Below are 18,614 nucleotides of genomic sequence, written 5' to 3'. Positions count from 1 at the left end.
AAAAATACATTGATTTAGCAAATATTTGTGAGTTCCCTTTCGAGAGTACTCTCGTATTGCGTTTAGCTAAACGCTAGGGGAATTCCTTTTCCTCTAGATATTGAAGCAAATTTTTATCCTAAAAATACCATATAACACGCAGTGCAGCTGCACAGCTCTCAGCAGGAAGCTGCTGCATGCTGATTGGCTGTGCCGCTGCCACTGCAGGAACCTATGGCGAGACCGCTGGGCGGGACGGACCAATCAGGTCCTTCTATATTCCCACCACAAGGGGCAACAGAATTTGCATAGCCAAGGGTATATAAGACCCTGTCTCGCCAGGTTAGTCAGATTATTTCTCCTTCAGCGACTGGAGCTCTGGATCAGCCTGCCGTTGACACGCACCCAGCGGAACTCGCAGCCTGAGGACGTCGGGCTCTCTGCCTTCAGCCTGCCTTCCAGCTGCGCCATCCGGCACATTCTTTATACAATACCATTCAGTGTGTTTGCCGTTGCTACACACTCACAAAAAGAGCCGAGACGTTTTTTACAAATGTCTCGTTCCTGCGTCTCATGTAGAGGTTTTCTCTCGGACGAGGATCAGCACATCATCTGCGTGTCATGTCTCGAACAAGACCACGCGCAGGCTGCACTCAACCAGGGCGGCTGCCCGGAGTGCGACGAACTGGCGCTGCAGACCTTTCGGGCTCGGCTCGGCTCGCCAGTTTTGACCCGAATCCCGTCCCTTGCTCTCAGCCTCTTGAGCCACGGAAAAAGAAACGCCGCGACCAGAGGCCCCCGGAGCGCTCTGACGAGCACACGCTGGTCATTTCCCCGCGTGCCTCGCCATCGCCGGTCATGTTCGTCGAGGAACAGCACAGCTCCCCTCTGTTGGCGGCTGCTACGGTTTCCTTCGGCGGACCGCAGGAGGATGACAGCCTTTCGCTTGCTGCATCTGAAAGCGGGTGGTCTGATACCGTCTCGGAGCACGCCACTTCGACGCGGACTGCCAGCGGCGGCAAAACCTCAGTGGACGCTGAGCTTATGCGCCTGCTCACTAAGGCCGTGGACAACCTCGGCATTGACTGGTCTCAACCCGAGGAGCCCACGAGAAGCAGACTGGATGAGTGGTTTTTCGAGAACCGTCGCCAACCGACCGCTCAAAAGCCCGCTCCCTTCTTCCCAGAAGTCCACGAGGAACTATCTAAATCGTGGAAGGCGCCATTTTCGTCTCGCGCCAAATCCTCTTTTTCTCTCGGTGGTCGATGCCGCTCAGAAAAAAGGATACCAAGCTCTTCCTCCCCTCGAGGAAGTGTCCGCTGCACACCTTTGCCCGCCCTCCGCCAGAGGATGGCAGTCAAAAGCTGTGCACCCATCTAAGGCCTGCCGCACCACTTCCAGCCTCGCCGGTCGAGCGTACGCTCAGCGCTACACTCTATTGCGGTGCTTCAGGTCTTCCAGGCCAAACTCCTCCGTTCCTTGGATGAGTCGGTCCCTGATAACGAGGCTCTGAAGGATCTGCGCAGCTCCACTGACTTGGCCCTGCGCGCTACCAAGGCCAATGCTCAGGCGATCGGCAGATGTATGTCCAACTTGACGGTGTTGGAGCGCCATTTGTGGCTCAACCTAACCGAGATGAAAGACTCGTACAAGACCCCTTTCCTGGACGTGCCCATGTCGCCTTCAGGACTATTCGGTCCTTCCGTGGTTGGGTTCACGGAACGCTTCACCGAGGCGCAAAAGGCTTCACAGGCAATGCAACATTTCCTGCCCAAGCGTTCCAGCTCCTCTGCTAGCCGGCACGCTAAAGCTGGACCAGCCCAGCCCACCAAGGCGGCGCCACCAGCTCACCAGCCTCGCACGTTTTCTAAGCCCAGACAGCGTTCCCGCTCTATGAGCCGCAACAGACCGCCAGAGCGTCGAGGTCCCCGACCCAGCAATGTGTTGAAACCTGAGCCGCCGAAGCCGTCCTAGCCAGAGGCACAAAGAGAAGGTGGATAACACCCGCTTCGGCCGGTTTACCACCTCGCTCTCTTCAAAAACGTTCCCCAGCTCCCTTCAATCAGGTGGCTGGGAACATCACATACACAGCCAACGAGTCCGCAAACAAACGCGCTCGCCTGTACACAAACGGCGTTTTCATGGCGACCCATATGAGTCACAAAAAGAGTTTTCTCTGTAGGCAGTGTGCCAGCATTAAAGCATGTACCCCTACACTCAATCACTCCCCCATGTTCCCCAGCCCCCTGCACTCAGGTGGCTGGAAACACTATCCTCACAGTCAACGAGCCCGTGCTCAAACGCGCTCGCCTGTACACAAGCACCAATATTCAATGTCCCCCGGCCCCCTGCACTCAGGCGGCGGGAAACAATTCCCTCATAAGCGCCATTTTAACGCAACATTATCGGGCCACCGAGTCCCTGTTACTCAGCGACTCGCCCCACAAATTAATTCAGCCCCTGGCTTCGAAGGCAGAGGCCTGGCAGGCCATTCCCGGCATTTCAAAATGTGTGTTGAACAGACACCGGAGATACAGCTCCGTGGCCAATACCGCTGAGGAGAGACCTCCTCATGCAGGCAAAACGGCAGATCTGGCATCCCCGTCCCTATCTATGGGAGCTTCATGTCTGGCCCATCAACGGGTACATGAGAACCTCTCTGAAAATGTTTTAAACACTATTTCTGAAGCTAGAGCCCCCGCGACCAGGCGGCTCTATTCAGGCAAATGGTCAGTCTTTTTTTGCGGACTAGTGTACAGCACGAAGCCTGACCCCACATAATAGTGAAGTGTCAGTGCTCACTTTTTTACAAGAGCTACTGGACGCGGGTTGTTCCCCCTCCACGCTCAAAGTTTATGTGGCTGCTATAGCAGCGTATCACATTCAAGTGAACGGACTGTCACTGGGAAAGAACGATCTTATCGTGCGCTTCCTTAAAGGGGCTAGAAGGCTTCACCCACCTCGCCCCCCTTCAGTCCCTATACATTCGAGCCTCTGCATTCGGTGAGATTAAAGCTCCTATCACTAAAGACCGGTTTTCTGCTAGCGATCGCATCAGTTAAGCGGGTGGGTGATCTGCAGGCGCTCTCAGTGAGAGTATGTCTGGTGTACATACACATATATATATATATATACATGCATACATGCATACATGCATACATGCATACATGCATGCATGCATGCATGCATGCATACATGCATACATGCATACATGCATGCATACATACATACATGCATGCATACATACATACATGCATACATACATACATGCATACATACATACATGCATACATACATACATACATACATACATACATACATGTATGTATCTTGCGTGTTATTCTCATTAAATGGCCCGACTCAGGTCTGGCTCATATTGGGACTTTCATGATATCATTTTATGGTCCCACTTAGGTCGGCTTGGGTATGGTGTCTCCAGGCTTCAGAGCCGTTAAGCGAGCACGGCGTTTTGCATTTGGGTCCCCTAGCGTTTGGCTAAACGCAATACGAGAGTACTCTCGAAAGGGAACGCTTCGGTTACTAACGTAACCTCGGTTCCCTGAGTAGAGGGAACGAGTATTGCGTTTGCTTGCCGTGCTTCGCTTGCTCAGGAGTCGCTTCAGTCGATTAACCTGACTAACCTGGCGAGACAGGGTCTTATATACCCTTGGCTATGCAAATTCTGTTGCCCCTTGTGGCGGGAATATAGAAGGACCTGATTGGTCCGTCCCGCCCAGGGGTCTCGCCTAGGTTCCTGCAGTGGCAGCGGCACAGCCAATCAGCACGCAGCAGCTTCCTGCTTAGAGCTGTGCAGCTGCACTGCGTGTTATTTGGTATTTTTAGGATAAAAATTTGCTTCAATATCTCGAGGAAAAAAAATTCCCCTAGCGTTTAGCTAAATGCAATACTCATTTCCTCTTCTCAGGGAACCGAGGTTACGTTAGTAACCGAAGCGATAATTGTAATGGTAATTGATCAACGTTTACTTATGAAAAAAAAGCTTAAAAGCTTTATCATATCGTGATCTCTTCAGAAGAAATTTTGATTGCCTAGACTTTCAATAGATGTACAAAAAAATAAATATATAAAATATATATTTTTTAACCGTATATGCAGTGTTTTTTTTCTTCATGGTATCGGAAATGGTATCGAATATCGATACTTTTCCAGGTATCGTATCGAAGTTAGAAATTCTGGTATCATGACAACACTAGTTGAGACTACTTTCCACACATACAGACATGTTGTGTTTTCATGTTTTATGGTCACTTTCTGTAGACAAAAATGCTTTTTATACGGTATAATCTGTATCTTCTATCCCCCTACACTACCCCTACCCCTAAAACTACCCATCACAGAAAAGTTTTTGCGTGTTTTATTTTTTTTACATTTTTTGACCAAAAAATTTCCCCACAAGGTAAAGGATTTTGGATATTGTCATCTGTGTGCCACACACAATCTTTTCAATTCGTTTGGATTAATTGCTGATTTAGCGCTCAATTATTAAATGGTGTTTAATTCTTAATAATGGTTCTCATTATCAATGTTGAAAACCGTTTTTGCTGCTAAATATTTTTGTGGAAACTGAAATGTTTTTGATGAATAGAAAGTTCAAAAGAACGGCCTTTATTAGAAATCTCTTTGCTGCCACTTTTGATCAGTTTAATACATCTTTGTTGAATAAAAGTGTTATTTTATGGCATTACTTAACCCAAACCTTAAAGGGGGGGGTTAAATGCTGTTTCATACATACTGAGTTTTTTAAACTGTTAAAGACCTGGATTCCCATTCTAAACATGGACAAGTAAAAAAAAAAAAAAAAAAAAAAGTTGGATGTTTTAAAGAGTATTTCTGTGCCAAAAATACTTCCGGTTTCAGAAAGTTTTTTTCGAGTATGGTTCTATCTGACGTCAGCAAGGGCGGAATGTAGAATGTACGGAAGAAAAGAGCCTTTTCTTTTTGCGCACGCGACCAGAACGAGAGAGCAAATGCACGCCCATTAACACGCTTTGCTCCGCTTTAGGGAAGTCACCGGCTGCGCTACAGTAACAGGACTTCACAAAATCAACAATGTCACCAAAGAAGTGTGTTTTTGGTTGTCAGGGCAAGACAACCCTGTACAGCTTCCATAAAAACCCAGCGTTAATGGGACCGTGGATGGAGTTTTTGTTTGTTCCCCGCATTTCGGCGATGATCGTTTTATAAACGAGGCCCGGTTCAACTCCGGATTTGTAGCTCGTCTAATGCTGAGAGATGGAGCGGTTCCAGCGATTAAGGTTCATGGTCGTGCGTTGGCTGAGTAAAACTACTTCTAATGTCTTTGATTTGTTATCTATCAGCATGTAAGGGCACCTCAAGTAAACATGACGTGCAAAACAGTTCAGCTTGCTACTGCTAACTTTAAGTCCTTATAAACCTGGTTTATGTCATTATAAACCATGAATAAACACAAATGTTGTAAAAATCGCACATGACAAGCCGCTAAGCAAATATATACAGTTACAGTACATACCACAGAGACGTCCTGCTGTAGTCGTTGCTGCTGCTGCTCCTGTTCAATTGCAGCCTCTAGATCTGATTCTGGATCATACTTAAAGGGTTAGTTCACCCAAAAATGAAAATTCTGTCATTAATTACTCACCCTCACGTCGTTCGAGACCCGTAAGACCTCCGTTCATATTCGGAACACAAATGAAGATATTTTTGTTGAAAGCTGATGGCTGAGAAAGGCTTCAGATAGGCCTCCATTGGCATTCAGTACACTTATACTCCCAAGACGGATAAAAGGCACTCAAAACATCGTTACAAAGTCCATCTCACCACAGTGACTCTACAATAATCTTACGATGCGACGACAATAGTTTTTGTGCGCAAAAAAAATCAAAATAACACCTTTTTCCAACTTGTTACTGCCTTCCGTGTGTGCCTCCACGACGCATGCGCGAGAATGACGCAGATCCGGCGTTCGGACAGATGACCCAGAAGTGATTTGTTTACAATCAGAGGAAGACGCGCGTATCTCAGCTGTTGGATTCTACATTGATCGTGCTTTAGGTCTCAGCGTAGTGCTCAAAATGGGGTTAGAGTGGCATTTCATGGATTCCCGAACCCCGGCGCTACGTCATATTCTCGCGCATGCGTCGTGGAGGCACACGCGGAAGGCAATAACAAGCTGGATAAAGGTGTTATTTTGATTTTTTTTTTTTTGCACACAAAAACTATTGTCGTCGCATCGTAAGATTATTGTAGAGTCACTGTGGTGAGATGGACTTTGTAACGACATTTTAAGTGCCTTTTATCGGTCTTGGGAGTATAAGTGTACTGAATGCCAATGGAGGCCTATCTGAGGCCTTTCTCAGCCATCAGCTTTCAACAAAAATATCTTCATTTGTGTTCCGAATATGAACGGAGGTCTTACGGTTGTCCAACGACATGAGGGTGAGTAATTAATGACAGAATTTTCATTTTTGGGTGAACTAACCCTTTAAACGTGGAAAAGAAAACTGTCACAGCTTTCAGACGCTCTTAACGCAATAGCTGCGCGCGCTCGTGATTCTTTAGCTCCGCCCACACGATACGCCTCCAGCCCCCCCCCCCCCCCCCCCCCCCGAAAATGGTAGTGTATCACGGTTTCCAAAAAAATATGAAACAGCAAAAACTGTTTTCAACATTGAAAAAAAAAAATGTTTGTTGAGCAGCAGAATCAGCATATTAGAATGATGTCTGAAGGATCATGTGGCATTATAAAAATATATTAAAATACTTGTTTTAAATTGGAGTAATATTTCATAATATTATTGTTTTTACTGTATTCTTCATCAAATAAATGCATCCTTGGTGAGTCGTCTTTTGAAAAATGATTTTCTAATGTTTTTCAAACGTGTGTGTGTATGCGCACACACGCAAGTTTATAGAAACAAGTTACATGTGGGGACATTTAATTATTATAAATAATAAATGATTATTATGATACAAAATTCATGTAAAGTTTAAGTAATGAACTGAATAATTAGAATTCAACATGATCTCTCTTCCCTTATTTGTTTAAAGAAAAACAGCAGCCGTCAGTTCTTTAGTGCATAACAGTAGTACAGTAAACAGTCCTTGAAGTTCCAACACCGTCTGCGTCTGCTCTGCTCCATATACCCTGCAACACATCATCATTTTTATTTACACCGACCTGACTGCAAGTCCTTAACGCTGGTCTGTTTTGTGACCATTTCTCCCAGGATATCATACTGCACAGCTGACAAGATGCATGACAAAGTGTTTGCTTTCATCTCCCAGAACCAACAGAATGAGACCCTGGAATGCCACGCGTTCCTCTGTGCCAAGCGGAAAGTGGTGAGTGCTTGATGCTTTCCTTATGAAAGCTGTGAATCTTTCCATCACCACAAAGACTTCTGACTGGAACAAAAGGAGTCAAACAAAGCATGAAGGAGGAGGACAGTTTTTCATAATAGCTGACTAGATCACTTTCTGTCTGTTGAAGGACATGCTGTTCTTCTCAACATAGCACAACTATCCAAAAACATGTTAATAGGCCTGTTAAGGCTAAATGCTGAGGTTTAGATTCAAAAGCTTTTCCTACATAGGCAGCATTTGAAGGCACCGTATGTTTATTCCTTTTGAGTTTGAGTGAATAATTTAACACAAAAAATAAATATAAGTATTGTAACTGGAAGTGTAAATAATTATTATAATTAACATTATTTTTTACTGTCAAATTGTAATTTACAGCAGTAATTTATTTTTGTATTTATTTTCATAATTAGAGGTAGTCATTAAATTATTGAAAAATGTACTTTAATTATTTATTTACTTAGAGTACCCCCTGAGATAGACCGCAGCTTATTTGCTTTATATACTATATATATAAATATGATATATCCAATATAATTTATAATATAATAAATTATATTATATAAATATACATAGATCAGGCATAACATTATGATCACCTTCCAAATATTGTTTTGGTCCCCCTTTTGGTGCCAAAACAGCCCTGATCCGTCGAGGCATGGACTCCACTAGACCCCTGAAGGTGTGCTGTGGTATCTGGCACCAAGATGTTAGCAGCAGATCCTTTAAGTTCTGTATGTTGGATCGGACTTGTTTGTTCAGCACATGCCACAGATGCTCGATTGGATTGACATCTTGGGAATTTGGAGGCCAAGTCAATGCCTACAAGTCACTGTTGTACTCAAACCATTCCTGAACCATTTTTGCTTTGTGGCAGGGCACCTTATCCTGCTGAAAGAGCTTTCCATGACAGGTTGTACATGGTCGGCAACAATGCTTAGGTAGGTGGTACGTGTCAAAGTAACATCCACATGGATGGCAGGACCCGAGGTTTCCCAGCAGAACATTGCCCAAAGCATCACACTGCCTCCGCCGGCTTGCCTTCTTCCCATAGTGCATCCTGGTGCCATGTGTTCCCCAGGTAAGTGACGTGCACACACACCCGGCCATCCACGTGATGTAAAAGAAAACGTGAGTCATCAGATCAGGCCACCTTCTTCCATTGCTCCTTGGTCCAGTTCTGATGCTCACGTGCCCACTGTTGGTGCTTTCAGCAGTGGACAGGGGTCAGCATGGGCACCCTGACTTGTCTGCAGCTATGCAGCCCCATACACAACAAACTGCGACGCACTGTGTATTCTGACACCTTTCTATCTTAACTTAACTTTCATTAACTTCTTGAGCAGCTTTTCTGTTTGATCAGACCACATGGGCCAGCCTTCGCTCCCCATGTGCATCAATGAGCCATGTCCCTGTCGCTGAATCACCACTGTTCATTATTTGGACCACTTTTGATACATACTGACCACTGCAGACCAGGAACACCCCACAAGAACTGCAGTTTTGGAGATGCTCTGACCCAGTCGTCTAGCCATCACAATTTGGCCCCTGTCAAACTAGCTCAAATCCTTACACTTGCCCATTTTTCCTGCTTCTAAGACATCAACTTTGAGGACAAAATGTTCACTTGCTGCCTAATATATCCCGGCCACTAACAGGTGCCATGATGAAGAGATAATCAGTGTTCACTTCACCGGTCATAATGTTATGCCTGATCGTTGTATATAATATTTTCAATACAATGAATATATTTTAAAATCTCTCACCTTTTCATTTATTTTACTTCAATGGTTATTATAAATAAGTGATTGTTATCAATGCCAGAGATTATGAAATTGTTGCATATATGCGGCCAGTAGCACACATCATTCACTTGTAGTACAGCACAACTGGAAGTGTCAAATACTTAATTACTCTAGGTTTTAGTTCCTACTTCCTTTTACCAAAAATGTACTCTTTCTTGTGTATCTTCATCTACATTGGTCTTCCTTAAAATTCCGTAATATGCCCTCCCGACATGTAAATGTTTTTTATTTGGAAACATTTTAACTGACTCTCTAGACTCTTCCCAGGCCTGCTGACCTTGACTACAGAAAGAAGCATTATTCACATGTTGTTTCTCACAGCATTTTCAGCGTTTCTATAACATGAGAAAGAGACAAAAAAAGAGATAAAATGGGAATTATATCTGAGTGCGATGGAAGGAGGGGGGCTGCGCCTTGCATTTGAGTGCCTCAGATAACTTCCAACATCTCCATACTGCCCTACAAAGGCTAAGTGCAGTAACTACGCAAACACTGAAACTGAGAAAAATGGCTTTAAAGTTTTTACACCAGCCAGTCAAACATGTTGTGGGTAGATTAGTGGTAACGCATTCATGTATTGCCTTCTTAGGAAGAAATTTCTTATAGATAAAACCCATGACCACCGATGTGATCTTTGACCCCCAAAATGTAGATACTGCACTCTGCCTTGGAATGACCTTAAACAACTGAAACACTATTGCAAAGGCAAAGTGCAGTATCTACAAACTAAATGTGTTCATCCAACTTTTTTTCATGCTTCTTAATACATGTTTATAGTAATAATAAACTTTATATAATACAGAATTTTCATTTTCAGTTTAACTATCCCTTTAATATGGCCATATATAATTTCCTAGAATTAGAGGTTAGAGAGTAAGTTAACTTACGTATGCTTCTTCTCCCTTTAGCCTAACTTCTAAGCTTTTCTCAAACATGTAAATTTCCTGTTTATGCTATCTACACCCTTAAAGCTATAATTAATAATTAAAATATATTTATTATGTATTCTTAGCTAGCCTATGTATTGTTAGCTAGCTATCTGTGAAATCCAAAAAACTGATTGGCACTTTTTTTTTTTTGTATATTAAGTAGCCTACGAAATTAGTGCGTGAAAATAGAGTATTTTCAGTACATTATGCAAGTGTACTTTTTCACCTAGTGTGCTTGCTGTCGGCCCGGCTGCGCTCGTCCGGTTGTCACCTGCTGACTGACACCGCTAACTTTTAGAGTAACTTTGTCTAATAAGATAACTTTACCAGACCCAGCTAACTTTTGAAGAAGTAACCCCTGTCAATACAATTGGATTAGCTGCCTGAAACGGAGAGATGTCCGAATCAACAAACACCAACGTGATTAAATCGGATTATCATTACGTTGTCAGATGATATTGCCTTTAATAGAGCAGCACAGGTAAGTCTTAAATTTGCTAGCGGCTTGCTAGTCAGTGTTAACTGATTATAAAGCTGTCAGTTGCCTTACTATGAGTTTATATTTTGCTATCTTCCTTACCAGTCTTTGAATATTTGCATTTTAACGCGAGTTCAACCATCATTTGGCTGCGGGATTGTGCCACGGTAGGCTTGTTGTTTCTGTGTGTTACGATCGGGGCAAACCGCATACAATCCCCATTGTGACAAGGCTGAAACCGCAGTATCTGCGGTGTCAAAAACGGGGAAACAAAGCTAGAACGCAGTAACATCACTTACTGCGGTTTGCCTTGGTATTGGCTTGGATTTTGTAGTTACTGCAATTTTGATACGCTCGTTTCTCTAAAACTGGACAAAATTGAACCAGCAAACTTTGTCACAAGACAGAACAGATGTCACAAAGCCCATTTCAAGTCTTAACTCAATTTTGACCAAATGTGTAGTTACTGCGCTTTGCCTTTGGATGGCAGCATACTTATCAGTTAAAATCTAACCCTTACAAGTTTGCCATCGTCCCCTTACATTCAGATCTTGGCCATCATTGACTACCATAGTATTTTTTTGTTCCCACTATGGTAGGCAATTAGCCTGACAAGCCAGACCCACATCAAGATGTTGGGTCTGGGAACTCACCATTGGCAGGGCTCAATCGGAGGGGTGGGATAAACGGTTGACTTTCAAATTCCCTCTGCACGCAATAGGATTGCGCTACAACCAACCAGAGCAATGAAGAAGGTGAAGCGGAGCTAGTTGATAGATTAAATTTTCGCCGTATCCAGTCGGCAAAACTCTGAACACATCTTCCTTTCTTAAGAATGATTTCAGTCCCGTTCTTTGTTGTTTTCTCAAAGAAAAGCTTAACTCCAAGTCTTCCAGAGTTGCAGCCAAAGCCGATTCGAAAGACCGCTGTTCGCCAACTTTGTTTACAAGTAGGAAGTGGAACCGCTGCAACTCTGCCGTCATAATGTTAAGCCCACCCACCGACTCTATACACAATGTGATTGGCCTGACAAGAGTTTGGTTTTATGCCCTTTAAGTGACGTTTCTAATAGCACTTAGCGTTTTCTGTTCTTGAAACCTCGACAACTTAAAGGAAGCATTTGTCTCTAGATGATTTTGATATCATGTACGTTATCTCGCTCTCACTCGGTGAACATCTGTGCTTACCTGCACTCGTGAATGCAGTGTTGGGCCGCTGTCTTTCCTCATTCGACTGGTGTTTGGATTTCATGTGATTTTCTCATTGTGGTCGTGATAATATGATAACTCCGTTTCATTAATAGATTTGATCAGAAGTAACTCCATTTTGTAAGATCATTTTCATCGAAGTAATACTAAACATCGCGAGACAGACGGCGACATTGTGTTCAAATACACTCAACTTATTAAACACTCTCCACAGCTGTAACTGCGAGTATTAGAGGGGTTTATCATGGATTCACTGCAGTTGGTGTCCCAAAACTTTTGGCAATATTGTGTTATATTCTTTTTTTTTTTGTTGTTGTTTTTTTTTTTTTAGTATCTGTCCATTGTATATATTATCATCCTCCTCCTCCCTGTCTGAATGACTCACTGTTGTCCCGTTGCGTTTCCTCAGGCCCAGGCGGTCACACTCACGGTGGCTCAGGCCTTCAGAGTGGCCTTCGAGTTCTGGGAGGTTGCCAAAGAAGGTACAGAGTATCATATCTCTCCTCAAAACAATGTAGAGGTCATTTATAACAGCAGAGAATCTTGCCTCACAAGTGGAAAATAATTTGTCACCTATGTTTTGAAGAATTTGCTCTCCTGACAGGGTCTTTGACTGCCATAACAACAGCATCAACACCCTCAGACCATTGCTTAGTTGCCTTTTCTTGTTATAGAAATGATGGACACACACAAAATGATGCACTTTTTTATATATATATATATATATATTTGTATTTGTATTTGTATTTGTATTTGTATTTGTAAAACAGGAGCTAGTTAATACATCACCTTCAAAAAATCCCTTACATATTTTGTCACATAATTTTAGAAACTTTGTTTTTCAAGAATGCAAAGAAGAACCCAGTGCTCAGCGAAAGCACCAAGAAAAGTCATTTATTTGTTATGAACTTGTTTGATTTGTTGAAGCAGGATTATTCATGATCTACTGTTGCTCTGCTTTCAGAGAGAGAGCATCATGTGAAATGGGATTCAGCTGGAGAGGCGTCCAACAGTTCACAGTCAGAGAAATCGGTCAGCCTGACCAGCCTGAAAGGAGGAGGTACTGACTCCTTAAAATCTCTTTGCCTCCTCTTGAGAAAATCTCCCTTTTGCACTTCAATATTAATGGGCTGTTTTTGGTTGTTGTTGTTTTTAGCTGTAGCTGCAGAGAACCTTTTGGACATTGAAGATTACTCATCTGCTGTAGAAAATGTGGACAACCCTACCGAACCCAACAACAACACCACCACCACCCTATGGGTAAGATCTTGTCCACTTAAGAAAGTGTTTTTCTGTCGAACGTGACTCACGGGGAGGATTCCACATGAGTCACTGCCGGCCATTGTCTTTAAAATCCGACAAACGTTTTGCTTCTCTTTTCAGGAGACGGATGATGGCCTGGAAGAGGCTTTTTCAAGGTATGAGGCACCCAGAGCTGTTCTTATCTCCTCTTTCAAGCTTCTATTTCTCTCTTCAGTGAGGGACAGGGAGGACAAATCCTTGAGAAGTGAGCTGCGTGTAAAAAGCAGACTGATAACCTCTCGCGCATCAAAGCGATCTCCAACTACAATCGTTCTGTGTTTGTTCTTTAAGATTGTGGGATTCCGTTTGCTCCACATAACTTCTTGGCCTTTGATTTAATCATTCAGAGCAATTTTTTAAACAGCTCATTAAACAGCTTTACTTACCGGTAGTTTGTCAGGATCTAATTCACCCTGCAAATGTAGAGTTGATTTATTTCTGATGGCATATAGATGACAAACCTGACCTGAGTATTTGGGCTTTGAGTACAAATTCTTCTATTTTATTTGATTAAATCCACCAAACAGGCTGAACATGGAATGCTTGGATATGAATCTTCAACAAACGTTTATATAATTTTTTTGTTTCTTTTTCTCTTCTCCACGTCTACTGTTGTCAGACTTATAATGGTAGCAATGTATAATTAAGACTATGTAAAAATGAAAATAAATGTATTTATATAATAAATGTATGTATTATAATATTATTATTATTATTATTATTATCAATAATATAATAAATGTGTGTATTATATTTTATTAATAATAAATATATTCAATTATGTTTGTAGAACTGAATTATAATTAGAAAAATATAGATAAATAAAATAAATAAATGTATATAATTCATGTAAATAATAACGATGATGATTTTAGTATTACTACTACTAAATAATAATAATAATAGGGACTATGTAAATAAAATAAATGTGTATATAATACATGTTAATTAATAATATAGTAATATTGTTAGTAATGAATTGCATTCAAGGACAATACCGTTGTTGTTATTATTGTTAATAAAAACGTATTATTATTATTATTATTATTTGGTACACATTATATATTGTATTATTATATACATTTATTTTATTTACATAGTTGTTAGTATTAACATTATTAATAAATGTGTATATAGCAACAATAATAATAATTATTATATACATGTATTATATACATTTATTTTATTGACAGTTATTATTATTAATAATAATAATACATGTGTATATAAATATTATTAATAATAATAATAACTGTAATGACATAAATCTATATAACATGTATATTATTATATATGTGTTATATACATTTATTTCATTACATAGTTATTATTATTATTAATAATAATATAGTAATAATACTAGGGACTATTACGTCGTCATTTATTTATTACTTAATTTATTGCTTCGTATTTCTTTATATCTTGCATCAGAGGAACCATGTGTTGACTGAAGGATATTTATCAGTTTAATTGAAGATGTGAGCTTCCTTTTTGAGTAGCATCATCTTCAGGGTTGAAGCAGCTAATATTGTATTTAGCCTCTCATGTCTTCTGATAACTTAAAGGGTTAGTTCACCCAAAAATGAAAATTCTGTCAGTAATTACTCACCCTCATGTTGTTCCAACCATGTAAGACCTTCGTTCATCTTCGGAACATAATTTAGTATATTTTTGATGAAATCTGAGAGCTGTCTCACTCCTCCATAGGCTTTCAGAGGGAATGAAACTTGATCTATCATGCGACGAAAATACTTTTTGAGCGGAAAAACAACAAAAATAACGACTTTATCACACTATTATTGTTGTTCAATTTGAGCCTCTGACGAGAGTTCGCGGGAGTGCCACGACGCATGCGCGAGAACTGAGATTACGGCGTTCTTCTTCTACTACTACTTGTTACTGGCTGCTCACTCTTTCGGAGTAGGGTTAATCTCAGTTCTCGCGCATGCGTCGTGGCACTCCCGCAAACTCTCGTCAGAGGCTCAAATTGAACAACAATAATAGTGTGATTAAAGTCGTTATTTTTGTTGTTTTTCCACTCAAAAAGTATTTTCGTCGCATGATAGACTTAATACAGAGCCACTGTAGTCATTTGGACTCCTTAAATTACGTTTTTACTTACTATTCTGGGCCATCAAGTTTAATTCCCTCTGAAAGAGGAGTGAGACATGGTTGGAACAACATGAGGGTGAGTAATTACTGACAGAATTTTCATTTTTGGGTGAACTAACCCTTTAATCTCAAGATTAATACTCAGCTAAACTGGCTGATTCATGCATTGTCACCTTCCTCAGAATAGAATTGTGTTTCTTAAAGGGAACAGAGAAACATCCTGCAGCTCTCAAGCCCTTGATTGTTGTACTCCTCTCTTTGTTCCTAGCTGCAGTTTGGATAGCTATGAGTACTCTCCAGGTAACAAGTCCAGGTCCAGTCCTGTACCAAACGTCCACCAAAGCCATATCCAAATCTCTGTCTGTCAGTCTGACATCATTCCCCTCCCCTGTTGTCTTCCGGAACCCTGCCAACTTTCACTGATCAATCCAACCAAATTGGCATCCTGGCCTGGTACTACTGACCCAACAGACTGATCTAATTGTGAATTTGACGGCAGGGTTCTACAATGATCCGTATTTAAATGCAATTTGCATTTCAATCGTGATTTTATAAGGCTTGTTTCCTTCAATATCCCATCATCCTCAGCCTAGCCAGTTTGTATGTTGTGTTTCAGTTTGTCTTTTTCATCCTGTTTGTTTTTATCCCTGAACATAACACTATATTAGTGTGATATGATTACATTGATGTATTGCATGACTTCTAACCTTACAAATTAGTCCATACCAGTTGTTAGCATAGTAAATAACATAGTTATCAACCAAACGTGGCTTTTAATTAAACCTTTAGGCACATATGGGCACTTCAAGCATTATGGATGTGACTAAATCTGGTTTATTTTTTCCATGGTAAGATTGACATTTGCATGGAATTGCCCATATGCTATGCCATACTGTACATGTGCATCACTGTAGAGTTTGAGAATTTTCAGTTTGCATTCTTCTGTCTCTTTCCCCATAGACTCGCTGAGTCTCGTACTAACCCCCAGGTCCTGGACATTGGGGTGATACCTCAGGACTGGAACTCTGAGACCGAATGGGACAAGACCAATGGAAATGCACCAAACGCTGATGAGCTCTCCAGCCTCTGAGCACAGATGGGTAACATGGGAGAAAGAAGATCCAGGAAACTCATGCAGGAATCTGTGTTCAGTTGAAAGTTGGTCTATCACACCAAAGCAATAGCAGATGAGTCTATTTTTGCAACAACAACAACAACAACAAAAAAAGCGATATCCTACCTGAGTTTACATGCTTTATTTTTATCAATCGAATTGTAAACAGAATAATGTATGTCGATACCGGAGTCAGTATTGTTTTCATGTATGAAAAGAAATGTGTATCATATAAATATAACATGTATATTCAGGTGCACTGTAGAGTTGCTTTAAGGTCTAACTCTGTCATTTGCTGCTTTGAAATTCATTTATCACCATAATGCTCTTCATTAATGATAACACAGAAATCTGTGTTAAATTCACAGTACAGCCTGTCTTTAGCGTCTTTTGAGGCCTTTAAATCATATTTCAGTATTTACATGCGTGTATGTTTTTTTATTTAATCAGGATTGTATGATTGTTATAACACCCCAAGGGGCCATTTCATTTCTCTCAAAAGTCTAATAAAAGTATTAATATTATGTGAGAATTTATGCCATTAATGTGTTTCATTTGTCTTTTGTGTGTATTTCATTATCTTATTACATTTGAATAATTATTATATTAATTATATTATATTAAAATATAATATTCAATTATATTATATTTATTATACTGTCCATTTATCCATCTTCCAAATCAGTTGTTCTATGCAGATGTGTGAGAATATCCCAATGTCCCAGATATTTATCATATTTCATTATATATTACTTGCATCATTATATATTAAATCATTATATATTAATTACATTATATATTACTACATCATTATATATTAATTACATTATTATATATTACATCATAATGATGTAATTGATGTAATATATAATGTAGTAATATATAATGATGTAATTGATGTAATATATAATTACATCATTATATATTACTACATCATTATATATTAATTACATTATATATTACTACATTATATATTAATTACATCATTATATATTACATTATATAATAATTACATCACTATATTTACTACATCATTATATATTAATTACATCATTATAAATTACTACATCATATATTAATTACATCATTATATAATAATTACATTATATTTACTACACCATTATATACTAATTACATCATTATATTAATTAAATTAAATAATAATTACATCATATTAATTACATTATATAATAATTACATCATTATATATTACATTGTTTTTTACTACATCATTATACATTTACATAATTATATATTACATCAATTACATCATTATATATTTATTACATCATAATATATTAATTACATCATTATATATTACATTATATACTAATTATATCATTAAATATTACATCATTATATATTACTACATCATTATATATTAATTACATCATTATATATTACATCAATTACATCATTATATATTACATTTTATTATATTAATTATATTATATTATCCATTTATCAATCTTCCAAACCAGTTGTTCTATGCAGATGCGCCAGATATGTAAGGAATAATTGACGATGGGCCGTTGGATTATTAGAAAAATACAGCACACCCCGAGGTGGTGATGCGGTCACGACGCGAAGTGGAGTTATTTATTTATTAGTTATTTATCTCCCAGATATGTAATATTAAATTTGTATTATTATATTATTACATTGCATTACATTCATTATATTACATTACATTATATTATATTAATTATATTTCATTAAAAACTGTACAAAAAAAAAAAAAGAATTCACCAGAAGAGGGCAGAATTGCCTTCTAAATTGCTCTGGCTTTTCATCTCCCTTTTAGTCCTTTGTGTGTTTTTGTGCATTAGGTGGATTTCTTTCACATGTTCTATATTCGTCCCACATGGCAAAAAATGCACTTGACACATGTGGAGCACCTGCAGTTTGAAATGCCACAGGAGAGATGTGCCATCTTTACTTTACTGAAACACAATCGGCATGAGAAATCCCTGTACTCCTCGTGTATGACAGCTATTATGGCCTTAGATTGCAATATATTGGATAGAGGTTTTACAAAAACCTCAGACCTGTAAATCAAATCCCAAGAAAGTCTTACTGAGAGCTCACTAGGTATCAATTCAATATAGTATAGCCTATAATATTCTCATATCCTTTAACCCATAAGAAAGCTTTTCTTAGACCTACATGTGATTGTTAAACTAACTTAACCTTTGTGCTCCTGAAAATGGAAAGATATTTATTTTCCTGTACCTTTTGCTTCAGCTTACGGAATCGATCCCAACCGGTTTACTTGCCTATGGTTGTGTGTATTTTGTTGCATACATGTGTGGAGTCAGGTGTGCA

The 18,614-nt window shown here is 39.7% G+C and overlaps 1 protein-coding gene across 2 annotated transcripts in view; it reads left to right on the top strand.

Moving 5' to 3' along the window:
* ldlrap1a (low density lipoprotein receptor adaptor protein 1a) overlaps window positions 1-16,832 on the top strand; it is a 32,733-nt gene extending 15,901 nt beyond the window's left edge. Inside the window, exons 4-10 of one of the 2 annotated variants that reach the window (XM_079828500.1) lie at window positions 7,209-7,323; window positions 12,171-12,243; window positions 12,726-12,821; window positions 12,918-13,021; window positions 13,145-13,179; window positions 15,444-15,475; window positions 16,136-16,832. In XM_079828500.1, the coding sequence (XP_079684626.1) occupies window positions 7,209-7,323; window positions 12,171-12,243; window positions 12,726-12,821; window positions 12,918-13,021; window positions 13,145-13,179; window positions 15,444-15,475; window positions 16,136-16,182 (502 nt within the window). In that variant the 3' untranslated portion in view covers window positions 16,183-16,832. The remainder of the gene's footprint in view (window positions 1-7,208; window positions 7,324-12,170; window positions 12,244-12,725; window positions 12,822-12,917; window positions 13,022-13,144; window positions 13,180-15,443; window positions 15,476-16,135) is intronic. The other variant, XM_079828499.1, reaches the window with a different exon arrangement.
* The last annotated feature ends 1,782 nt before the right edge of the window (window positions 16,833-18,614 follow it).

Source organism: Gobio gobio, assembly GCF_949357685.1.
Source record: "Gobio gobio genome assembly, chromosome: 11".
NCBI classification, from domain to species: Eukaryota; Metazoa; Chordata; class Actinopteri; order Cypriniformes; family Gobionidae; genus Gobio; species Gobio gobio.
The sequence above is the reverse complement of the archived record's forward strand: the minus strand, read 5'-3'. Positions and strand labels throughout refer to the sequence as shown.